Source organism: Eucyclogobius newberryi, unplaced genomic scaffold, assembly GCF_026437365.1.
Source record: "Eucyclogobius newberryi isolate DKJ021-1_F unplaced genomic scaffold, fEucNew1.0.hap1 SCAF_14, whole genome shotgun sequence".
Taxonomy (NCBI): Eukaryota; Metazoa; Chordata; class Actinopteri; order Gobiiformes; family Gobiidae; genus Eucyclogobius; species Eucyclogobius newberryi.
The window spans coordinates 12,484,748-12,511,497 of NW_027315768.1; the positions used below are offsets into that span (position 1 = coordinate 12,484,748).

Below are 26,750 nucleotides of genomic sequence, written 5' to 3' on the forward strand. Positions count from 1 at the left end.
GCCATGATGTAGGCCATGGTGTATGCTATGATGTAGGCCATGTTGTATGCTATGATGTAGCCATGATGTAGGCCATGATGTATGATATGATGTAGCCATGATGTAGGCCATGGTGTATGCCATGATGTAGGCCATGATATAGCCATGATGTAGGCCATGATGTATGATATGATGTAGTCATGATGTAGGTCATGATGTAGTCATGATGTAGCCATGATGTAGGCCATGATGTAGCCATGATGTATGATATGATGTAGTCATGATGTAGGCCATGATGTATGATATGATTTAGTCATGATGTAGGTCATGATGTAGGCCATGATGTAGCCATGATGTTTTATGATATGATGTAGTCATGATGTAGGCCATGGTGTATGCTATGATGTAGGCCATGATGTATGATATGATTTAGTCATGATATAGGCCATGATGTAGGCCATGATGTAGCCATGATGTAGGCCATGACGTAGGCCATAATGTAGGCCATGATGTAGCCATGATGTATGATATGATGTAGTCATGATGTAGGCCACGATGTAGGCTATGATGTAGGCCATGGTGTATGCTATGATGTAGGCCATGATGTAGCCATGATGTATGATATGATGTAGCCATGATGTAGGCCATGATGTATGATATGATGTAGCCATGATGTAGGCCATGGTGTATGCCATGATGTAGGCCATGATATAGCCATGATGTAGGCCATGATGTATGATATGATTTAGTCATGATGTAGGTCATGATGTAGGCCATGATGTAGCCATGATGTATGATATGATGTAGTCATGATGTAGGCCATGATGTATGATATGATGTAGGCCATGATGTAGCCATGATGTATGATATGATGTAGTCATGATGTAGGTCATGATGTAGTCATGATGTAGCCATGATGTAGGCCATGATGTAGCCATGATGTATGATATGATGTAGTCATGATGTAGGCCATGATGTATGATATGATTTAGTCATGATGTAGGTCATGATGTAGTCATGATGTAGCCATGATGTAGGCCATGATGTAGCCATGATGTATGATATGATGTAGTCATGATGTAGGCCATGATGTATGATATGATTTAGTCATGATGTAGGTCATGATGTAGGTCATGATGTAGGTCATGATGTAGCCATGATGTAGGCCATGATGTAGGCCATGATGTATGATATGATGTAGCCATGATGTAGGCCATGGTGTATGCTATGATGTAGGCTATGATGTAGGCCATGTTGTATGCTATGATGTAGCCATGATGTAGGCCATGATGTAGGCCATGATGTATGATATGATGTAGCCATGATGTAGGCCATGGTGTATGCCATGATGTAGGCCATGATATAGCCATGATGTAGGCCATGATGTATGATATGATGTAGTCATGATGTAGGTCATGATGTAGCCATGATGTAGGCCATGATGTAGCCATGATGTATGATATGATGTAGTCATGATGTAGGCCATGATGTATGATATGATTTAGTCATGATGTAGGTCATGATGTAGGCCATGATGTAGCCATGATGTATGATATGATGTAGTCATGATGTAGGCCATGGTGTATGCTATGATGTAGGCCATGATGTATGATATGATTTAGTCATGATATAGGCCATGATGTAGGCCATGATGTAGCCATGATGTAGGCCATGACGTAGGCCATAATGTAGGCCATGATGTAGCCATGATGTATGATATGATGTAGTCATGATGTAGGCCACGATGTATGCTATGATGTAGGCTATGATGTAGGCCATGGTGTATGCTATGATGTAGGTCATGATGTAGCCATGATGTATGATATGATGTAGTCATGATGTAGGCCATGGTGTATGCTATGATGTAGGCCATGATGTATGATATGATTTAGTCATGATGTAGGTCATGATGTAGGCCATGATGTAGCCATGATGTATGATATGATGTAGTCATAATGTAGGCCACGATGTATGCTATGATGTAGGCCATGATGTATGATATGATGTAGTCATGATGTAGGTCATGATGTATGATATGATTTAGTCATGATGTAGGCCATGATGTAGGCCATGATGTGGTCATGATGTAGGTCATGATGTAAACCATGATGTAGGCCAGGGGTGTCCAAACTGTTTTCACAGAGCCGCATCTACATTTTGAAACTTAGATGGAGCAGAGCGCCACAAACAACTCGACAATGTTGAATTTGAAAGTGAATACTTAAACATTTGGCATTTGGCATTGTTCGATGAGCATCCACATCTTTAATAAGACTTGAGACATTAATAATAGGTTGTTATCACATAAAAATGCTTGAATTCTTCCAATTTTACAGTAAAACAACTTTTTGTTGTTTGGACCAACAAAAATTGGTCCGTGGGCCGCATTTGGCCCCAGGGCCGTAGTTTGGACATGCCTGATGTAGGATATGATGTAGGATAAGATGTATGATAAGATGTAGACCATGATGTAGGCCATGATGTATGATATGATGTAGGCTATGATGTAGGATATGATGTATGATAAGATATGTAGGATAAGATGTAGGCCATGATGTAGGCCATGGTGTATGATATGATGTAGGCCTCTGAATCCTTCTGAATCACATACTGGTCCTTTAAGCGGAGGCCATGGTGTAGGCGATGATGTAGGCCATGATGTAGCCATGATGTAGGCCATGATGTAGCCATGATGTAGGCCATGATGTAGCCATGGTGTAGGCCTGTGACTCTTTCTGAATCACATACTGGTCCTTTAAGCGCATGAGTGACTGTGCAGAGCGCCGCGCGCGCAGGGCGCCGCGCGCAGGGGGCCGCGCGCCGTGCGGATGTGCGCGCAGTGCGGATGCGCCTGCGTGTGCACCGTTATTTTCCGGGTTGGTTTGTCAGACAGCGGCAGTGCTGTGCGGCAGCTGACACTCGTGCTCGGGACTCGGGAGGAGGAGAGGTCATATCGGATAGACTCTCCGCGCCTCCGGCCGCCTCAGGCTGCTAACTGGCTCAGCAGCATCCCACCATCATGGCGGATCAAGGCGAATCTCCGGCCGCTGTCCCTCCGCTGACAACCGCCTGGCCAATTACTAGAGAGTCGTACGAGCTGCAGGAAGTCATAGGTCAGTATCCGCGGTGTCGGCGCGTGTAGCAGCCGGGGACCGTTATCAGCCGGCTCTGACGACTAGGGCCTACCGGCGTTTCACAGCGGAGCCATGCGAGCGTGTAGCACATTTCCACCGGGCTGGAGCTGTAGCAGATGTGGCTCAGATGTGGCTCAGATGTGGCTCATCACCGGTGACGAAGCAGCCGGGATCTAATGTCATTTCCCCCCGTGCTGCTGTGTGAGTGTGGCCGTGTGCCCGCTCAGGGCTCCTGGTACACGTGCGGGGCCGGAACACACTAGTGTCTTGTAAGGGTCGGTCTATCAAACTTGTTTAGAAAAGAATTATAGTGGATTCATCTACTGTCAGCAAAACTCTTCTATGGAGAAGCAAGCTACAAATATGGGAACTAAAATATGTAAAAGCTCATCATGTGGCCAGCCATTTCAGTGAGCAAGACTACAAACTGCCTCAACAAAGTGTCAGGCTTTTTATGATAAGAAATGCCATACCTGTAGAGCTATAATACTGCACATGACATAACCAGACTGAACACTGAACAGTCATTACAGTGTGACATTTGGAGTATTTTGCCAGAGCATAAATAATGCAGAGAGCTGACCTGGCCCATCCTGCTGCTGCTGATAACACACAGCTGTTTGCCTCTGGATGAGATAATCCAGCGTGGTTCAGCACAGCCTTTGTGTTTTTACTTTTTCTTATCTATTATTGACACTACTCCTCTGCCGCTTGTTGATGCAGGCGGCTACTCCAACGTGGTACATTTCCATTTTGACTAGTAACACTAACCCTCAGTCATTTAGTTGTGAAGTTGCGCGTAAGTTGTCACTTTTTCCAATTAAAAGATATGACATGACAACACCTAAACAGTCACACTTTATACAAACTTCACTTTCAATTTTACAAATGCTTATTACCCTAACATATACAGATATCGCTTTACTTTTCAGCACAGTTTACTTATAGCGTGGTATTAGGATGGAAATAGCATGGTAACTAAAAGTGTAATGATGGTATTTACATGGAAACAGGACACTTCTGTTATTATTCTTACTATTCTTGTGTTATTATTTCTCCTTATCCTAACCCAGAATCGACTATGAACTAGAAAACAGTATATTCTTGGTAAAAAAAAATCAATAAAAATGGAAACAGACTGCTAAATTCACTTATACCAAGTACATCTGTCGTATTACAATGTTATTACTGTGTTGAAAAGTAAGGAACGTTCAAAACAATGAACAACAAAGAGCAAATAGAAACAGAATAAGAATGTGACTAATAACAAAAGTTTTCAAAATCGTAGCCAGGTACAAAACTCCCCGACGTTCCTGACCATGCAGCTCCCCACAGTAGCCAATTGCCTTGTCTGTATAAAATGTCCTTTTTGCTCTATTTTATTTGTCTGCTGTGTGTTTGTCTGCAGGGAGCGGGGCTACAGCTGTGGTGCAGGCGGCCCTCTGTACGCCCAGGCAGGAGCGAGTGGCCATCAAGAGGATCAACCTGGAGAAGTGCCAGACCAGCATGGACGAGCTGCTGGTGAGAACAACAAACTGGGGATATTGTTTTTCCCACCCTGTCCAGCGCTGCACGGGGCGTCTGCATTCATCCACCGCCTTACGCTCACCCATGTTTGTAGCTGTTCTGTCCGAAGATGTTTCCTGATGTTTTCTGATTTATTTCAAAGCCAAAACCCAAATGCACCATGTGTCAGTTCTTGTTGGATTCGTTTGTAAAGGGACAACACGTGGCTGATTTCCGCCGTCAGTCCCGATAATGCTCACTGCAGATTAAACGTTTCAATTTTGAATCACAAAATGCAATTTAGTTTTAATAAAAATGATGGCACGGTACAGTAACCCAGTAATAACACTGTAATAGGATAGAAACTAAACGTGTAATAATAGTAATTCAACTGCGGTTACCTGGGTCTCATCTGTCATTTCTAATTTATTTCATGGTAAAATGATCAATACTAACCCTGGATGAAAACTCCCTAATGATTTGGAAAAAGGGCTGAAAAAACGTTTATTTATCCCTGTTGTAGCATATTTCCATGTTATTACCATGCTGCGCTGTGTAAAGTGTCATAGATGATTATTTTAATTTAGAAAAGCAATAATTAGTAACAATTGAGTAATTGTATATTGGTAAATGATCAGTTATGGCCACACTTTTAAAAATTGAGCTTTAGTTGTAGCATCTTCATACATGTAGTAACTGTGTGTAGATTCTCTTTCTGATTGTTCACACTTTTGAGGACAATTAAACAAAAATGAGCAACACGACAAAAAGATTGAAAGGGTTATTTTATCCACTTTGTCTTCCAAATACAACAGTTACTCTAAAAAGCCACTATAACTGACACGTCGACAGGTATTTTTTATGACATGTGAACTCAGCTCTAATTATTGAGGTATCTGATGCCGTGTGAATGTACCTATACTGTTAGAGAGACAGGAAGTGCAAAAGACAGGAGCAATGATTCGAACTGATGTGTATATTGACTGATTATAGAGAATGTATGTTTGGATATGTTCATTGTATTCCTACAGAGGGTGTTACATATCGCACCAAAGAGAAGTGCATTGATTTGAGCTTGAGCGTGACGTTCAATAAACATGTTATTGCACAGCTGGGTGGAAATTATGGAGCGGATCTAGTTTTGGTGGGAATGCTCTCCAAATATGAGAGCCTGTTGGTTGATGTAGTGGTACTGGAAATATAAAACATAGAATTACATTAAGTGCATGGAGTGGCTGTTTGATTCCTGCTCAAATTGTTAAATGTTAAATGTTTTTTATTATTTTTTTCAACAGAAAGAAATCCAAGCTATGAGCCAATGCAGCCACCCGAACATAGTCACGTACTACACCTCTTTCGTTGTGAAGGATGAACTTTGGTTAGTTATGAAACTTCTAAGTGGAGGTGAGTACAAAATATATAACACACACGCGTTAAAATACATACTGAGTACAGATGAACCAGTAGAGGAAATACCATCAGATAAGACGTCATTTTTAATATTTGACTTTACTTTTTTTACTCCATTGCAACTGAATGTAAACATTTATTTTAAATAGATGTAAATACCAAAGTTAGTCTATCTTACACACTTTAACCGATGATTACAAAATATATTATGTGTCAGAAAATGTGCCCTTTCCCTTGTGAGTAAATTGTCCCTGTATTATGAAAAAAAAAAAAACATCCAAAATGCATAAATAAATGGAGGGATTTATTTTGTGAGGTCAGCACTACTTCCTGTAATTTTTACATTTTCATCAAAAACTGCCACTATGATAAAAATAAATTCAAAAAAATATCAGATGCACTTGCAAAAAGTAGAACATATTTCATTTTATTTATACCTTTCCTCTGTATAATTTTGTTTATTATATTGCATCTTATCACATTGTATGTATCTTTGTTTCTGTGTATTTGCCCTTATATCCTATGCTAGCTACTAATATGTAACAAAAGTACTTTCACTCTCTTGTTATGAAATCTGTTACCGTTGTAGTGTTTTTAAATGTATCAAACTAGAAAGTATGGACAGCATTTTTTCCGATGAATCTGTTAAACATGTTTTGTTTGTTGCCTAGGATCCATGTTGGACATAATCAAGCACATTAGCAAAGAAGAAGGCCAGAACCGATCTTTAGACGAGCCCATTATCGCCACTATTTTAAAAGAAGTTTTAGAAGCCCTGGATTACTTGCACAGAAATGGACAGATTCACAGGTAAACAGTGCATACTAAACAGTTATTTTATTCCTTTTTGATTGCTTTTTGAGTCGTTTCTGTCCAGCCTGAATGAGTGATTGCAGTAACTGATGTGTAGTGCCTGCATGAAGGTCAGTGAGGCGGGCCAAAGTGGGACGAGCCCCCGTGGGCACAGTTCCAGCTCGTGGTGGGCGGAAGAATCAATGCACTCTACATGTTATCTGACTCTGTGCTGTGTCTTTAAATTTCACGTTTCCTCTAATAAGACAAGCTTGTATACCACTGTCTTATTACAAAAGAAAACAGAATTAATTTGGCCAATATAGCGCTTGTAATGATGTAAACACATGTCTTTGTATTACAGAGACGTCAAAGCTGGAAACATTCTACTCGGGGAGGACGGCTCTGTTCAAATAGCAGGTTTTTGAATTCATGATTTTTCTTTGTGTATTGTTGAAAGTTGATTACATTTCATCAGCAAGTTTTCAATTCCAACTTGCACATGTTGTAAATGTGTTAATAATGATAAAAACAATTGTTCAGAATCAGTTTTATTGCCATTGTCGGTGAACAATTCATAAACTAGGAACTTACTGCGGTGCCAAGGTGCAACATAAGGTGTATTGTATATAGTAGTAAAAATATATAGACTATACTAAAATATGATAAAATAAAATTGTGATTTAAGAGTGATTTCAATATAATATATGTACAAACAGGATCAGAACGATCAAATCAGTGGAACAGGAGATATTTACACGGGTTATTAAAGTGATTAAGCTGCTATGAAGTGCTCATGAGTCCAATCAACTCCTTTTGACATTTATGAGGATTTTGATGAGGATTTTGTGAATGTTAATTTAGACTTTAGAGAAGGGGAAAATCTTTAAGTAGATTTTTATGAAGTTGGGTAACACTTTAGAATAAGGTTCCCTAGTAAATGCAGTAATCTTAGGTTATTAATAAGGTGTTATTAATAATAAGGTGTTAATAAGCTCTAGTTATTTGTTTTCACTCAGACAGTTACTCACTTTAGTAGATTTATAATGCCTTATAAATAAATAAATAAATGTAAGCCATTGATTTAAAAAAATACATGTTTGAGCTAATAATCCATGCATAAAATTGTTGTTAAGAGCATTAATAATCTTCTTAATAACCAAGTGATAAAAGCCTATAAATACCTTATGATAAACAAATGACTTATGCTTATTATTGCATTTTAAATAGAAACTAAGGAACTTTTTTTAAAGTGTTACCAGAAATGACAATGAAGATTACTGTAGACACATTGAACTGATAATAATCCATGTTAATTTCACAGATTTTGGTGTGAGTGCATTCCTCGCTGCAGGGGGAGATATGACCAGACACAAAGTAAGAAAGACTTTTGTTGGCACGCCCTGTTGGATGGCACCAGAGGTCATGGAACAGGTAAGTTCTAACTTTACATTGGAAATACGTTTATATTAACTTAAAAAAGTATACAGTATGTTCTGGGTGCTTGTGCGTTTGCAGGTACGAGGCTATGATTTTAAAGCAGATATATGGAGTTTTGGAATCACAGCCATAGAGTTAGCAACAGGTTCTGCGCCTTATCATCGCTACCCACCCATGAAGGTAATTCTCTTTAACATACTACCTACTAACATCTGGCTCTCATAAAGTCACATGAATGATGTGATAACATGGCTTGTCGACAGTTTATAATATCACAGCTTATTTAGTGTTTTGATGTGGACTTAATTTAGTCTTTTTCCAGTCCTTGTTTAGTCCTGTTCTAGTCCAGGTTTAGCTTCAGGTGTAGTCCGGGTTAGCCCTTGATGTGAGTGTGAACATTTTTAGCACAGAATATAGCAAACATATGAAATACTCATCAGTTCTGAACGCTTGTGTTTTGTCATTTTACAAATATTTTCACATAAAATCTTCAAATGTCAAATTGTTTTTCAGGTTCTGATGTTGACGCTGCAGAACGACCCTCCCACTCTAGAGACCGGCGTAGAGGACAAGGAGCTGGTGAAGAAGTATGGCAAATCGTTTAGGAAACTTATATCCATGTGCCTTCAGAAGGATCCTGCCAAAAGGTGAGGCCTGTGACCAAGACATTTTGGATCAATGCAAAAGCCTCACTTAATATTCACTGTGAGCGGTCTGCGTCTGTGTCCAGGCCGACGTCTGCAGAGCTACTCAAGTGCAAATTCTTACTAAAGGCCAAGGTAGTTCTCTCATCTCACTTTTCAATATGGCTTTCTTAGACTATATATTTTGTGCCTTCTCAGTACATTTTTAAATAATCAGTGGATGATGATGTCTCTGATTGGACAAACACAGTTACATTTACGCCATGAACACGTCATATATAGATATACTGAACTTGTGTACAGTTGGCACCGTACTCTGCTGCTTAACCAAAGAAAGCATTGTTTGAAACGTAATCATTATTTAAGAGCAGAATGAAGGCGCGCTGAAATATTGGTGTCATCAGTGCAACAATAAGTCATTCATTTCCGGCATAGTTCATGTAATATGATTTGCCGGGCTTCCTCTAACCTTGATTCAATATTCCACTATTTAATCACCATCTGACTTACATTTTCCTCTGCTGCAGAATAAAGAATATCTGGCGGAAAAGCTTTTGTGTCGAGCACCAAAGATATCGCAGAGGTCTAAGAAGGTACGTATGTATGTATGTGTCCTCGATCGTAAAAACCACCTCCCTATTGACTAAACATGACCATAATGCTGCATTTACTGTCAACGCGGACTTTTAACTTTCTCCACCTCAAACACTGACATAGGGGCCACAATAACCAGTGTCACAGTTAGATTAAAGGGGACATACTATGCAAACTCAACTATACTGAGCTTTTAACCTGCAACGCTGTTTCCTCATCCTTATTTTACCCAACATTGTGTTTTGGTACCGTAATCCTGTATTGTCCTGCAGTTGAGGTTTATGGGCTCAAAAATTCCAGTTTTCACCTTCCCCCTATCCCTATCCCCGCCCACATCCCTAAACTTAGTTATGATTATTTTAAGACTCTTGAGTGACACCTGTAGGTTTTATAATGTCACAAAAATAAAAAAATGGAAATGACAACCGCTTGAAATCACAATAAAGAGGCGGAGCTTATCAGCTTTTAACAGGAAGTTAATGGACCTGTTTCTATTACTAAGCCATCTTATTACAACATATCAGTTTACAACAAACACAATGTCAAAAGTAAGATCTACTTAAGTTATAGGACAATACTCAGTACCAGGAGAAAAAGCATAATATGTCTCCTTTAACCTTTTCATATGTTCGGAGGAGGAAATGTTTTTTTTGTTTAGTTTGTTTTTTTGGTCACTCTTAAAGGCACACTATGTCACTTGTCTTACGGAGGCTCCATATGTTATTGCTTGTCTGTGTATGAATAACCAACGGTACATAGTTCACCTTTAACACTGAATAACAGTAGTTTGTGTCGGGCATGGCGGCGGACAGCAGCATGGGGGCAGCGCATGACGTTAGCATTACGCACAGAATATTGCAGCACGTCAATGACATGTAATAGGAGAGGCAATTGATTAGTTGCTAGAGGTTATGTTATGCCTGCAATATGTTAAGGTACGTGTGTATGGAGTCACAGTTCATACAACTGAAATTTGCCATATTGTAAAAAACAAAAAAAACAAAAAAAAGTTTAAAAGTATAACAAAACTATTCTAAATTACAGAATGGAGGCAAAATTGAAATGAAACTTAATGTGATTTCAAAGGAGAAACTGGGATTAACTTCAGAATATACTCTGGAAATTTAAACTCACAGATAATAACTACAATATCACCTCATGATTTTTATAATTTGTAGCACACTTAGATATAACTGTGGTGCAGTGGTTAGTACTCTCGCCTCACACCAAAAAGGTCCTGGGTTTGACTCCATAAATAATATTTTAGTTTTGATCAATCTTACCAGGCAGAGAGAAATTGGAATCAAAGTAGATTCTAATCAGGGGTGGAAAGTAAATAAATAAATACAAATACTCACGTTACTGTAAGTGAGTAGATCTTTGGACTAATTGTAGAATGAATATCCATAAATGTGTACTCTTATTTACTTGTAATCGAGTATTACAAGTAAATAAGTAATAAGTAACTTTAGCCATGTAATTGTACAGTTAAAATCACAGTCCTAACCATCCCAATATTATTTATCTCACCTTTGTCTCTGCTCCTCTCTAAACCCACAAACACCCAAAACATCACTGCAGCGGCTGCTCCGATTGGACAGAGCTCAGAGATGCATGACCATTTTAAAAAGTAACTGGTAACTCTTCCACCACTGGTTCTAACGTTACAACCCTGAATGACAGTACACCCAAAAAGTCTTGATTTCTTTGCGAGAAATTGTGATGTATGTAAATGTCACTAGTTATAATGAATGTGGCATCATTAAAAAAGCGGGACATTCTCTAAATAAGTTGGACGATCACCATAGTTTTAGTGTACCCAAATTGTACAAGCAGACTTGGAGAATAGTTTAATACTTTTTTTAGCTACATCACCTTTCATTTAACTAATCTTAAAAAAACAGATACCCCCAAATCCTTTAGGTATCATGAATAAATATAGATGTACTGTAAGTGCAGGAAGAGGCAGGAACTCAGATGGGTTTAAAAATCTCATTAAAACAGAATCAAAATTGGCAGTTTTCCTCACTGTAACCAGACCCAGTGTCCTTGTCATTTTGTGCTGGTTTGCCCTCCGTGTAGTCTAAATCACCCGTCTGCCCCAGTATGCCCCAGTCTTCATCAGACAATAACATTTAAATTGAAGAGCACAATTCGTACAAAAATGCAACACATGAAAAACACAATACAGTATAAGTCACAATAAATCAATAAAAACATAAAACACATTAAAATAGTATTTAAAATAGTAAAAAACAGATTTAAACTCCATTGGGGTGGGGGGGATGCACACTTCGACCTTTTGGATGGGGAGGACTCACTTTGAGAATATATGGGCCAGTCTTTGTACTGTGCCCCCCGTGAACTTACCTCGGCTCTCATCTTCTCCTGTTGGCAAGGTTTAGCCGGTCACTGATGTAAGCCACAAAAGCCACTGCCGCAGCGGCTCAGAGAGGAAGTGCACAGCTGTTTTATGAGGGTTTAAGGTTGACATATTGGAAACAAATACGATGAATTTGATTAATGTGTTAAATGTTGCAATAACAACAGTATTGTTACGCGATCAAATGTACTTTTGGATACATGCAGTTAAAGGTGCACTTTTAGCTATAAAATAGACAATAACAAAAGCATGATTAATTTGATTTTATTGCAGTTTAAAAAAAGAAAAAACTCTGTCCTTCCTCACTATGAGCAAGCATGTATTTAAAAGAAAAATCAACTCTTACTTCACTTGTTTCCATGGAAATGTTATTCCACAGTACGGCATAAAACGTATCTATCTGCATGGACAATGTTCCCACGTATGGATTAACTTTTTATTTCCATGGAATTATGCAGGTGACTTCCTCCTCCAAAAAGTCACATATTATTATTATGCCTTCAAAAATATATACAAAATACAGTTTATTTGTCAGTTGGGTAAACATTTTAACTCAACAGAGACCAAAAAGCACCAAAAAATTGTCGCAATAGCGATATTTCTGCAAAATACTGAGCAGCATCAGATGTGAATTAATGTTACAGAGGACTATTCAACATAAGAATCTGAAATATCCACACATTAATATATATAAGATAAGATAAGATGTTCCTTCATTGTCCACACATGGGGAAATTTCATTGTTGCAACGCAGGTAGATACAGAGGAAAAGGACAAATAACTTATAGGAAGTTTAAAAAACACTCTTAATAGAAGAACTCCTATTGACAAAACCTCTCATTTCAAGGAATGGAGGGGAAAAATAAAGATAAAATAAAATAAAAACAGCTAGCGTAAGACAAGATAATACTACTAATAATAATGGTAAAAAAATGTATTATGTAAAATAAATATAAAATATGTTGTAACTGTGTAACTGCTGCCTCTTGGCCAGGGCTCCCTTGTAAAAGAGGTTTTTAATCTCAATGGGGCTCTACTGATTAAATAAAGGTTAAATAACATGAATATATGGCACATTTTATAAACATACAAAGCTGCAGCAAAGTAGTTGAGAGGAAGATAAATTATAGTTAATTTATTGTAACTAAAACATCCAGCAGAGGGCGCTGTTACACACTGCAAAAGCACACGCCATGCCAGAGTCAACTGGTGCTCTGGATCCTTTGGAGAACATGTTTTTACTGAAGTATTACATCACTGACCACAGCTCACAGCAGAATGACTGAACTGGAGGATTCCACAGGCGCGCTGAAAAATCTATTGTGATCCACTTAGTGTAACCATCAAACAAATCAATACATGGCACTGGTATTGATGAATTGACGATCCTTCAGAGACAATTACAGATGTCACAGCATAAATAAAAGAGGAAACGTTAAAGGTCGTGCGCCTTTAACATAAGTTTTCTGGTGGTGAGTCTGCGTCTCCATGGAGATGTTGATGATTTGTCTGGAATGCTCCAAAGTACAGCATTAATTTAACCCTCAAAAATGTCTTGGAAAACATGCATTTTTACTGTGAGCAAATTCAAGTTATAACATTATGCTGTTATTCATCATAACAGCATCATCATAATAGCATCACTTCATAACTGTTTTCCCTGAAGAGGAAAACAGTTATTAAGTGATATATTTTCTTCATCTCAAGGTTTGTGGCAGAGCAGAAGATAAGTATAAAAGACAGACCAATTTAATAGCTTTAAAATCCTCCTAATCTGATCATTTATTGGAAACAGTTTGTTTATCATTCCAGCTGACTGACATTTCACCATATTTAAAATGGAAGCTATTTCTGAACCCTTTGGAGTCTAAAGAAATCTCTCTTTGTGAAGCTGACACTCTGTAGAATTCTTATTTTTGCTCCTGGGAAATATTGACTGACGCACAATAGATTTGTTGGGCCTTGACTAGAGATGGTCTATCAACTTTTAGTGTTACAACGATTGTGAGAAAAAAAACATCACAATTTGACAATTTATTCCGATTATTTAACAGTGAAATCTTTCATTTTCTTTCATTTCCACTGTCTTGAAAGTTTTACCATGTAATAAGTCCTTAAGTTTATGACCAGCTTTTTGAAATTAACCTTTAGTGTGTCATTCTGAATGACACACTAAAGTTAAATGTAATAAAAAGTACTTCATATTTAGAAGTGTTTCATAAACTGAATTAAAACACTTAACCTTGCTTCTAAAATAATCATGATTATTATTTTAATATTTTTTTAGCTCTTACAATTACAGTGACCTATTAATCTAATAATCTTGACATCCCTAGCATTGATAATTCAAATTAAAGTATATTTAAAAATCTTGTCTTGCCCAGGCATAATAAAGGGTTAGGGTAAATAAAAGTCTTATTTTGTATTTGATGTAGGCTACAGACTCTTAATTCTTCCCAGATTAATTTAATAATAAGTGTGAAGGCTACAGTGTTCCACAGCTCAGGACCTTGATGTTTCCTTTCATCACATGGTTGACAAAAAAAGAAGAAAATTCAATATTCACAGTTAAAATAAAATGGGTAGCTGTGATTGATTGTGAAAATCAGAAACACACAATAGCCTTATCAGTATTTAGGATATGAAAAACTCTATGTACAACTTTCATCTAACAAACCGGAACAGCATTTGGCTATAACAGCTCTTAATCATTTTCTTTTGTATAGAATTTTCCACATGTCCACTTAGGTAAAGCAGATCATTCCCTATTGTGTGATAAGTGAGTGTTCCTGTGTTTCACTTCAGGAGCAGAGCCACGGTTCTAGTCCTGGTTTGGGCAGTAATCCTCAGCGCACTGGAAGGGTAGAGATGTGTTCTCAGCTGCAGTAATTATTGTAGTAACGTGCTAGTAATGTGGTAGTAATGTGTGCTTTGTGTGTGCTCACTGTGCTGTTGTCATTACGCCCACATAACGGCTCAAATAGTCCTAACACTATTGTGCCGTGAAGCTTTAGCATTAACAGAAGCTTTTAACATCGACATACTAAAGCTGATGTGCTGGTCAGGTGATCAGGCGGCTTCACTAGTGCTTTTGACTTACTTTGAATTACATTTGTGATTTTTGTGTTGAATTCAGGCATTTTAGACCAAATGTGTTTGTCATAAAAGGTAGTCTCATACCATTTGATACACAATAGTGTCTCACAAGTTTTAATTTATAGTTTATTTTTTGGCAGTTTCATGCTTCATGGTTTGAAAAATGTGCATGCTTACATCTTTGCATTGTTTGTTTAGGTAATACATTAGACAAGCAACCCAAGAGTTAGATAAATGCTATTGTATGTTATTTAAACCTCTATTATTATATTTCAAACTATAGTAATAATGTTAAGAAACGTGCAGTGTTTTGAGCTTAAATAAAGCTAATAATGCCATAATGTATGAGCCTATGATACTTTTTGTGTTGTAAAAAATATGATTTTGTTTCCATGGAGATGCAAAGGCTTAGAATGCACTGCATTACACTGTATGACATTACACTTGTCTGGTGTTTATTCTTTAATATATTTTTTAAATTAATACTCAGTAGAAAAGTCTAAAGAATAAAGTCTAAAGTCTAAGACGTACAACTATAGTAAGTGGCGGTAATGTAACACTTGGAAACCAACTGCAATAAAAGAAGAAGAAAATTACTCAGTCAAAAGTACCTTAATAAACATTTTACTGTGAGTTGGGCTTGCCTCTCCACAGAACTGACTTGACCAAGTGGCCACCTGCATCTGCCCCACGTCCTTTAAAGTCCTTAAAAGTGGCAACTTTTTTTTTTCTTTTCAATTTATACTTGCAGTTTAGCACCTAGATTGATAAATGGGGCCCATATTCTATTACATAGGCTCCTATATTATGTAATTATTAGCTACAGGTAAGATTAAAACACTGTGCTTAACTTAGCATTATTTATTTATTAAATATTGTAGCATAGGCAAAAGGAACTTGATAGTATTTATTTATTAAGCATATATGACGTAACATAAAACATAAATATAGCATATTCTATCGACACATTCAAAAGAAATAACGCTCATCTTAACATGTTTCTATGCTATTGCTAAACTAGCCAGCACGTAATGGCTAATGCTGACATGTGCGTGTTGAACGTTGTGTTGGTGTCAGGTGAGGAGGGTCCCTGGCTCCAGCGGACACCTGCACAAGATGGAGGACGGGGACTGGGAGTGGAGCGACGACGAGCTGGACGAGCGCAGCGAGGAGGGGAAGGCCGCCGTCAATCAGGGACGAGTAAGTCAAAAATGGTTTTATATGTAGGCCTAAACCACTCCTCTGCCCCTCTCATCCCAACAACCCTCTGTGTGGATAATGAAGGTGAAAGACTAGAATCATTTTTAATCTACGAAACCAACAAAGAAAAAGTGCAGTGTTTGGTTTGGTGTGAGCTGCAGTCAACCTTTCAATGCAGTTAAAGAGCGTTTATAGGCTAAAGATGCACAGAATAGGGCAGAAGACACGGCGAGAATCAATGATTGCACATGATAACCTAAATATCACTGTTTTATGATATACATTTTTACAACATAAATCCATTTCCGAAAGATTAATAAAGGATAGTGTGTATATATCTGGCTAACCAAGATTTTGTTTTGCCAAATATATAAAAAAACAATCATAGCCTCAGTCTGTGAAATCATTACTGCAGAGCTCCTCATACAAATGTTTCCATGCCTCCCATAGCCATGAGAAATGTTAGTGTTATTCCTGATAAAACCATAAACATTGCATTTTCACTTTTGATTTAATAACCTAAAATAGCAGTAATGATGAGAGTTTGCTGTATATGCCATTTCTTTTTAGTCAGTGTCTTTTCAATTCAAACAGGCTTTCTCTGAGCGTGCACTTTGATTTATCCATGATGCACTGCACTCGCACAACAAAGAGCGTTTCCTCTCCTCCTCAGCCTCCTCTCCTCCTCTTCCTCCTCTCCTCCTCTTCCTCCTCTCCTCCTCAGCCTCCTCTCCTCAGCCTCCTCTCCTCCTCAGCCTCCTCTCCTCCTCAGCCTCCTCTCCTCAGCCTCCTCTCCTCCTCAGCTTCCTCAGCCTCCTCTCCTCCTCTTCCTCCTCTCCTCCTCTTCCTCCTCTCCTCCTCAGCCTCCTCTCCTCCTCAGCCTCCTCTCCTCCTCTTCCTCCTCTCCTCCTCAGCCTCCTCTCCTCCTCTTCCTCCTCTCCTCCTCTTCCTCCTCTCCTCCTCAGCCTCCTCTCCTCCTCAGCCTCCTCTCCTCCTCTTCCTCCTCTCCTCCTCAGCCTCCTCTCCTCCTCTTCCTCCTCTCCTCCTCTTCCTCCTCTCCTCCTCAGCCTCCTCTCCTCAGCCTCCTCTCCTCCTCTTCCTCCTCTCCTCCTCTTCCTCCTCTCCTCCTCAGCCTCCTCTCCTCCTCAGCCTCCTCTCCTCCTCTTCCTCCTCTCCTCCTCAGCCTCCTCTCCTCCTCTTCCTCCTCTCACACACTGGGACAGCAGAGACCTGGCGCTTCCCTGCGGTGAATGCGGCGCTGGTGGCCCTCGTGTCCGGGGTCACTGTGGGTCACTTCCTCTGCGGGGCCACGTCACAGGCTGTTCCTGCGCTGCGCTGACTTGTGCCGCTGCGCTCATAATTTTTATTTCATATCAACCATGAAACGTCTGGGATTAGAATGGGAAAAAGAGATATTTATGCTCACGTAATATATTCTTCATATGGGATGGACTTTATGTGGCCACATGAGCGGTTAGCGGGGTTTGTTTGAAGAGAGAGCGAGGGAAGAGACGAGACAGAAGTGCAGAAGTGTGCGGTGGTGTCAATCAAAAATGAAGGCATATTTTTCAGGTTTAAACTCACAATATAGTACCATTTTATGAAGAGTTTGGTGTATGTTTTAATAATCAATTTGGATGATCTTTAGACAAATTATAGCAAACTTAAAACTGTTTTTTAAATTTTATCACTGTCATTAAAATGTGGCTTAGGGTGTTTTTTTTAAATCATTACCATATTACACATTACAGTATATCTAAAAATATATATTCTATTTCGCAATAACATAATCTGTTTGCATTTCAAAGCATTTACAATAAACAATAAATGCAAATATGTCAAGTTTAAAACACATTACATTACAGTTTTTATGAAAAGCTTGTTGTCTTAATTTGGATTGACTTCTAGACAAATAATGGCAAACTTCAAAAATATTTTTCTTTTCTTTTTTAAGAATACTAAATGTCATTACAAAGTGAATTGTTTTATTTTTCTCAAATCTATTGGTATTATATTGTAATAATCCACTTGTTTATTGCTGTTCACAAAACAATGAATCATGGTACATTATTTAAGTATATGAACATGTTGATGGGCACTTTTATTCTACAAGCTTTTCACTGTGATCAAATATCCACAGCCATTAATGCTAAAGTTGTGTTGTGATTTCCCTCCAGTCACGAAGGGTCAGAGAGGAAGCCGAAGATGTAAGTTCGCCACTCGTGTACCAACTCGCCTTCAAATTCAGTTCATTCTTCTTGTTTCCATAACTATTTTGCCATTTATCAACTGGGTCTTCTAATCCCCCACCAACTTCATTCCAGCCGCTTTTTCTTTTTTAATTTAATCATTTTTTCCCTCTCTGCTGCACTTGTCCATTCAATTGTAATCACTCTGATGATATTTGTCCTGGACGTAATAGCATTTGCACAATCACGCCGCCTCTCATTTTGTTCTGCCAGAACGAGGAGAACGCAAACAATGTCCCCATCGAAGGCTTGTCTCTGCAGCATCCCCAGGTGAGGGGGGCCGTTTGTTTGGGGGGGGGGACCTTGATGGCGCGCTAATTGCCCTGTGCGTGTGCTATCGAGCGTCTAGTCATGCTCGCTGGTGTGTGCGGGCCCCGCTCTTGTCTGTCTGTCTCCTCAGCTGTAATAACTCAAAGGAAATAGCTGTCAGTGTCAGTTCAGCGCCCGCTCTATCGCATTGGCTGCTGAGTGGGAGCCAATGTTGGTTTTAGCCATAGTCGTTTAGTTCTTGTCCTAAAATTGACATAATGGAAGATAATAGAGGTTATTTATAATTTGTAGGCGTTCATTTTGTCGCTTGTTGCCATTCAAAAGAGTTAATTTGTTTTCCCATTCTTTCCCATTAACTTTTTCCCTGTTTTGATACTTAAAAATGTTCAAAAACAAAGTCTGCTCTGCTAAATTGTAATACAGTAGTGGATGAAGTTAAAGCATTCAACTATGCAATTGAATCTTGCTGAAAATCTGAAATATTCTTAATAACAGCATCTATATAACATTGTATACAACAGTGGTGGAAGGTAGCAAAGTACACAAGTAAAATAAAGTACAAAATAATCTGTACTTTACTCATTTGCCATAGTTACTTTTTACTTTTACTTCACTACATTTGACAGCCGGTATCTGTACTTTTTACTGCACTACATTTTAACTGGACTGTTATTTCTGAGCATGTTCATGGCCACATCCTGCCAAGAGTTCAAGTCTGGGCCTTAAGCGAACAGAAATATATGAACAAAAATGACTAGAAAAATAATTAAATACATTTTAGTCGTTTCTGTGGAACAAAAATCAGCAAAATTCTTTACAACGATGCCATAAGTTCTCAAAATCTTTAAACAGATACTTTTGACATTGACGTGATATTTTAATTACGTATTTATTGGCTTTACTTTTACCTAAGTAACAAAATTGTTATACAATAATAAAACAATTTAATCAATTTGACTTTTATATTCTATAACATTTTGCTTTATAGTTTTGTCCCAGCTACTGTATAGTTAAATATATTTGATTTCACTGCATTCAAGGCCATATTATTAAGTTTAAAAATATATATTGATATCTAAAACAACTGTGAGTAGCTTGGAAAATAGCTATAACATCAAATATTAAGTACTTCCGTCTACCTTTCATGCATAATTACCACAAGAGCTGCTAATCTGGACATTTGGAGGTCAGCGGGTTCACAAAATCTTGGCCAGTGCAGCTTTTACCATCATTATTAAGCAAACTGCAGAGTCTTGTTTGAACCAAGGTCAGTAAATCTCCTCTCATTATGCCTTTTGTCCCACGCAGGTAGAACCGTACGACAACGCGTCCGACGGCCAAGGCGCTCTCAACATGGTCCTGCGACTAAGGTGAGGCACATTCCTCTTCCTCCTGCTCGCCGCACGTCTCAGCTCACATATTGATCGAAAGCTCCCTCCGCTGCCCACTGTCAGTAACCGGAGTAAAACGGCGTCTCTTTTGACACTCAGCAAGAAAGATAGAAGGATGATGACACTGTATTCGTCCTAAAAGTATCATCTGGAAGTTAGGATTAATTTGGTGAGCGGTGCCTTGGGAGAGATTTGGCGTCAGAGCGCGTTTCCTCATCTTCCTCTGTGTCTTTGAGCCGGAGTCTGTTGGCGAGGAGGCTGATACGCTGCGCTGGTTTTCTGGCAGCGGGCCGTGTCTGTTGGTCATAATGGTTTTGTTTTCTTTTGGACGTCATAGGATTAATTAAGTAAAAAAGGAAAAAAGGATTCACATTCAGACGACTTTGTGTATCCCACCAGGAGCAATTAGTTTGAGAAGTAAAAAAGCAAATAGGGAACATTTAACACTTTTGGGCGGCAGTAGCTCAGTGGTAGAGTGCTCGTCTTCTGATCCAAAGGTCGGCGGTTCGACTCCCCGCTCAGTCAGAGCGGTCAGATCCACTGGCCCGCAGGTTGGCGGTGCGATCGCAGCTGCCTCATGTGAATACTGCCGTTGTGTCCTTGGGCAAGACACTTAACCCAACTTGCCCCCCAGTGTCTGCGTATATCTGGGGTGTGAATGTGTGTGTGAATGGGTGACTGGTTCCTTGATGTAAAGCGCTTTGAGTACCTTGACGGTAGAAAAGCGCTATATAAATGTGACCATTTACCATTTACCACTTAAGGAAGATGCATTCATGTACTTTAAATATATACTGTAAATTCCTGAATCCTTTCCACTGACACACCATGTGGTTTTATGTTTATTGAAATTGATTTTTGGCTTTGAAAATGTGCCAACAAATGCCAAATGTCTCTACTAACTTTTCATCCTAAAAGGTTGTTTATGTATTGTACAATCAACTCTACAAGTTAAAAATACTTTACAAATACATATACAAAACAAACAGTTTTTATCCAGAATCCATGTTAGATATCTGTACTCTACACATATACTTTTTACTTTTACTTCATTACACTTAACACTGTAGCATGTTCATGGAGACATTCTGCCTGAAGGTTTTGAGTTCAAGACCAGAGGAAATTCACAAGACAAACTTGGAAAATTATATGGCTACTTTTGGTGAAAAATGTGTACAATTCTTCATCAAAATCAGTACATTAACACATGTCAGTGTACTCCCTCATTCATCTAGGAGTGTTCCATTGTAGAAAAAGATTCAGTTGTATCATCTGGACTCTGTTTTTAGAAAAACACAAAGTTTCGACTCATCCAAGAATCATTTGAGTCTGGGAACTCAGATATTTATCCTACTCTGAGTAAGCCCTGCTCAACGAGCGGGACCTCATGATACAGAGAGTATTTGGTTTCACTTGAAACTGCCCTCTTTGTTTACTCTCAGCCCTGTAATGGGCTATCCACATCTTATTGTATACTGACTTTCGCTCCCTCCTCAGTGAGTACCTGAGTCGATCCGCAGATTGAGAATGACTCTTGAATGAGAATTGAAACGTTTTGTTTTTCTAAAAACATAGTCCAGATGATACAACTGAATCTTTTTCTACAATTCATTTAACACAGTTCTCAAAATGTGTGAAGTTGAACGTTTTCTTTTTACTTAACCGTTCTATATAAATACTTATTGATCATTTTTTAATTTATACTTTTTAGTTTTTTGTAAGTGCTTTTTTTAACTTCACTTTAATTTTTTTACATGTATTTGTACTTTTACTTTAAGTAACAACATTAAGTACTTCTTCCGTATCTACAAATACAAGACGTCTGTTAGTTGGTACCCTAGGAAATATGTATAAACTACTACCACTGTCATTACCACTACTTCTTCTACATTGGTGCTGCAGTTAGATATGCCACGTTTAATAGCTTTAAGGTCTTAATGGTGGTTTTGTTTAAGGTCTTAATCAAGGTCCTTGCTAACCTTTCCATTAATCAGGGATTAATGTGACTTTCTTATCTCATTAAATGAATTCCATCCAACACTGTCCTTGTTCTTGCCTGGAAGTCCTAATACGATTGAGTCTTAATGTGAGTATTACAATATACAGTAACTACATAGTGTCCCAACTGGGCATAACAGCTTAATAATACCTCATTCAAGATGACTTTCATTAGCATTTCTTTTCCAAGGACACCTTTTTGGGCTTTTAACCATGTTCTAACATTGTTCCCTCATCAAAACCAAACCTGGAATAGCATTTAGCTTCATTCCTGCTAGTTTGATGAATCCTGGTTCGATAGTCAAAAATATTCTAAATCTCCTCAATAACTGACGTTTTCTTGATCCGTGACGTGGCTCTGAGAATCTTAGTTGCTGTTTTTTAAGTCCATAAATCATTGCCAGACTTGTTCTGAGCATTTTTCCAATCTAATCATGAGCAGAATAACGGCATGGCTACCTCGCATCTCTGTGAAAACTTCCAGTTGTTTATTATGAACCTGTGTAATTCCCTCTGCAGCCAATAGATGGCATCAAAACTCAGTTAGTCCCGGGAGAAACACCAGCAATCCATACGTTTTGTTTTAAACTATTTTTAGTTCTAAAACATAAGATGCCAAACTAAAGGTACTCAATTGCATGTTAAAATGCTAATAACAGTACAAATAATGCATCATATTTGTCCTTGAAATAAAAAGGTAACATTATTTCTTGTTTGCCTAATGCCTAATCAAAAAAACCTTTCTGCTCCCAGGTGGCGCTAGTAAGAAATATTTTTTTTTAAAGCTGCACAATGTAACTGTGTGTGTGTGTGTGCTTGTCTCCATGGAGATGCTAGAATGCTCCACAGTATGGCATTAAACAGGGCTGCGGGATGAATCGCTATCAAATTGAAATCACAATTTAAATGGATGCAGTTAGCAAATTAGCTGCAGTTTATGAAGTACCATAATTTCCTCCACAAACAAAAAAGTGTCCCGTCTTATTCTGAAATACTATGATAATAATAATAATAATAATAATAATGTGATTTTGTCTTTTTGTTTTCCTGGACGCTTTTACTGTGTACTCTGAGCTTTTTGCACATGTTTTCTATTGTGTTTTTACAACTACTGGTACTACAAATTGAAGATAAACTAACTAACTAAATGGTCAACTTTAATCCCAATCTTATGATCAAAACATAAATTATGAGTTAGATATTTTCCCAAATCGTTCAGCCTTAGCATTAACCTTGCAATTATTCAACTAAGGATGTTCTTATTGTCATGACCGTTTTTATTACCATGAGTGGGCTCGCCTCTCCACAGATATGACCTATAACTTGCCCTGGTGGTGTTACGTGCTGATCTGAATTTAAATAGGTACTTTAATGCCATACTGTGGAACATTCCCAGCAAAGCAACAATATCTCCATAGAGAATTCAGGCTTGTTCAGTTCATTTCAGAGGGAAGGGTTTGGTCGTCTGACATCAAGAACGTTGGTAGTTAGATTCCAGATTATAGCGCATCTTGTTGTTGTGTCATTGGGCAAGACAGAGTTTCATTTGGTTTTATTATTCCTTTTTCAGACTGGAGTTTGTTTATTTTTCATACCTGACATTTTCGACTGCTCACTCGCGATCTCAGTATGCAAGGTGTGATAGAGTAAAACGGCCCCTCGTCCCGGTTTATAGTCCCGTATATCCATTGCCTCCTTAATTCGGCTGGATAATGGACCTGAGATACTGCAGATGGCGCTCTCGTCCTGCCTCTCCCGACCCTTTAAGTACAGTAAAGCGGGCAAGACAGTTCGCCTACTCTGCCAAGTATGAATGTTGGATGGAAAGGCTGCGGTTTGGCGAACATTGCAGCTACTTTATTAGGTATCTACTAGAGATGCACTGATCAATCGGCCGCCAATTAAAAAAGCTGGTTTTATGTCCAATCGGCCCTGGTCACGTCGTAATTTCCGGTTTTCGGCCGATCAAACTGACCCGCATGCGCGGTTCGTAGCAGCTCAACGTGCCCAGAGCAAAACAGCTAAAAACTAGCATCATTCAGAGCGCGGCGGCCAAAGCCTCCAGTTTACATTCAAAGTCTATGTTAACGCACGTCGAACACCTCCTGCGTTTTCCACGGCGCGATTCCTGCTTTTTCGGCGTGGAGCGCGGCGCACAGGGTGCGTTTTGGCGTTTTCCGCTCTAGACGCTTTGTCAGGCATAAGCTTCAAGGCGTTAAAATTGTTCGCCTCAGAAAAGTTCAGATTTGTTCAACTTTTCTGCGGCGAGGCGGCGCAGCAGCCAATCAGACATGACGCTGCTTTTTGTTCCTGTTCTGTATATATTATTTTTATATATAGTTATATAGTTTATTTTACATTATAAAAGGTGTGTCCTGTATACATGCACCTTTTTCATATATATAATACTGGGCAGTTTGTGGGAAAATCAGTTGCTAGATAGAAAATCGATATTGGAAAAAACGGTTTTGGCAGGTCAGACCTCCTTAAAAAATGGAAATCGGTATCGGCCAAGAATTTTGCAATCGGTGCATCTCTAACTACCGCTCAGTGTAATGGTATAATGTCTTGCGACTTTGAACGCACTATCACAACAACATTAATATTATGTTCTGTTGTTGTGGTTTTCATATTTGAAGCAAATGTTTTCAAGTAATAATATCCTTTAGAAATTCCCACTTGCAACTTTATTAGATTTAAGAGTGCAAGTTAATCTCCTCTCTTAATTAATGAGGGAATTAGCGCGGCTCTGCATGGGTTATGGTAATACGAGCCTCATCAGTATTCCGGGTGGAGATTTGGACTGTGATTGGATCTTTGTCAACATTTTTGCCTGGAAGTTATTCAATCTTTTTTCCATCCCCCTTAAAGTCACCGAGGTCTCAGAGGGTGCCGGTGTCAGCAGTCTGAAGAGGAACTTTCCCACTTTCATAACACGCCCACAGTTGTTGCGTCGCCGCTGCTTCGACAGGCAAAGAGGAGCCGATGTAAATGAGATTGATTCAATGAGCTGCAGGGAGGAGAGGTCACTTTTGATGTGCTTTCTTTGTTAATTCAAATCAAAGGAGTGTGGACTGCATGCGGAACTGCCTTTGGTAAGAAGAGATTTGTGTAGATGGAGGCTGGCCAGTAGGTGTCAGCAGTGAGAAGAGGACATAATATTGGTGGAGAATGGATAGAGTGTCGAGGAGTCTGAATAATGTTATCGTGATATTCATGTCACAATATGTTTATTATTATTGTATTATAGAGTTGGACTTAACTGTCAAATTCCTGACAATTATAGCTAGCATGGGCGCTAGCTATGTTAAATTAGGGTTTGCTACTTTTCTCTTCTTTTTCTTTAGCTACAATCTGGCATGTTTACAGCATCATGCACAGTTCCCAGCAACAAATTAACAAATAATAATAATTACAATTGCTGTCCTTATTATTAGAAAGTAATAATGGGACATGAGCAGAACAAAATTATAAATGTTAAACATTTATTCTGCTGCAGTTACATAGAAATTCTTGTTAATTAAGAGTGTGATAGCTGCTTTTCTTTCTGTATCTGTCATGTCCATTACTGGACATCATCTTAAGCAACAAGCCTCAGAATCACCAACGTAGTGGTGTCTGGCCTCTTGATTTGAGTGACCACTGTCCTATTGGGTGTGTGCGGAACACAAAATGTATTACAGTTTCTTAAATCAAGTGTAACTGTTAAAGGTCCTATAAGTATTTTACTGTTTGATCTGTTCTATAGTGACATTGGTTTTACCAGTAGTATTCCAGAACCCAACACAGCACTGGACTTTTTCATGAAAACATTTTATAATATAACTGATAAACATGCCCCTCTTAAAAGAGTCAGGGTCTCGTATTATCTGGAGTGTGACGAAGCCTGGGCAGAAGCCAAGGCAACCAAATCAGCAGCAGATTGGCAGCAGTTTTGTCATAAGCACAGTAAATATGTCTCTACTGTTTGTAAAGCCAAAACATCTTACTACGTCAATACTTTCACTGAATCACAGGGCAATTCTGCAATATTTTGGCAAACGGTTAAATCCTTTTTGCAAAATTCTTCTCCCTCTTTACCAAATGAAATGATTAAAGATTCATTCAGCTTGACATCAAAAATATATATTTGTGATGCGTTTAATCAGCACTTTACTAACTCTGGAAATGTCTTTGATGCTGCTGCTCCATCTATTGCTGTTTCCCCCATGAGAACAGACCTGATGATCTATAGATCCAAACACGTCCACTGGAGCTGACTCCCTCCAACCAGCTCTAAGGTTCAGCTCTAAGGTTCAGCTCTAAGGTCCAGCTCTAAGGTTCAGCTCTAAGGTTCAGCTCTAAGGTTCAGCTCTAAGGTTCAGCTCTGAGGTTCAGCTCTAAGGTTCAGCTCTGAGGTTCAGCTCTAAGGTTCAGCTCTAAGGTTCAGCTCTGAGGTTCAGCTCTAAGGTTCAGCTCTGAGGTTCAGCTCTAAGGTTCAGCTCTAAGGTTCAGCTCTAAGGTTCAGCTCTAAGGTTCAGCTCTAAGGTTCAGCTCTGAGGTTCAGCTCTAAGGTTCAGCTCTAAGGTTCAGCTCTAAGGTCCAGCTCTAAGGTTCAGCTCTAAGGTTCAGCTCTAAGGTTCAGCTCTAAGGTTCAGCTCTGAGGTTCAGCTCTAAGGTTCAGC

General features: G+C 38.8%; 1 protein-coding gene across 2 annotated transcripts in view; it reads left to right on the forward strand.

Annotated features, from left to right (window-relative positions):
* The first annotated feature begins 2,790 nt into the window (after nucleotides 1-2,790).
* The window catches only part of stk39 (serine threonine kinase 39), a 33,568-nt gene continuing 9,608 nt past the window's right edge, over nucleotides 2,791-26,750 (forward strand). The window contains exons 1-15 of one of the 2 annotated variants that reach the window (XM_072444315.1): nucleotides 2,791-3,092; nucleotides 4,522-4,634; nucleotides 5,915-6,023; nucleotides 6,701-6,839; nucleotides 7,186-7,241; nucleotides 8,146-8,255; nucleotides 8,340-8,441; nucleotides 8,775-8,908; nucleotides 8,992-9,040; nucleotides 9,433-9,498; nucleotides 14,688-14,744; nucleotides 16,056-16,178; nucleotides 18,356-18,385; nucleotides 18,641-18,697; nucleotides 20,006-20,067. In XM_072444315.1, coding sequence (XP_072300416.1) covers nucleotides 2,999-3,092; nucleotides 4,522-4,634; nucleotides 5,915-6,023; nucleotides 6,701-6,839; nucleotides 7,186-7,241; nucleotides 8,146-8,255; nucleotides 8,340-8,441; nucleotides 8,775-8,908; nucleotides 8,992-9,040; nucleotides 9,433-9,498; nucleotides 14,688-14,744; nucleotides 16,056-16,178; nucleotides 18,356-18,385; nucleotides 18,641-18,697; nucleotides 20,006-20,067 — 1,301 coding nt within the window. In that variant the 5' untranslated portion in view covers nucleotides 2,791-2,998. The remainder of the gene's footprint in view (nucleotides 3,093-4,521; nucleotides 4,635-5,914; nucleotides 6,024-6,700; nucleotides 6,840-7,185; nucleotides 7,242-8,145; nucleotides 8,256-8,339; nucleotides 8,442-8,774; nucleotides 8,909-8,991; nucleotides 9,041-9,432; nucleotides 9,499-14,687; nucleotides 14,745-16,055; nucleotides 16,179-18,355; nucleotides 18,386-18,640; nucleotides 18,698-20,005; nucleotides 20,068-26,750) is intronic. The other variant, XM_072444316.1, reaches the window with a different exon arrangement.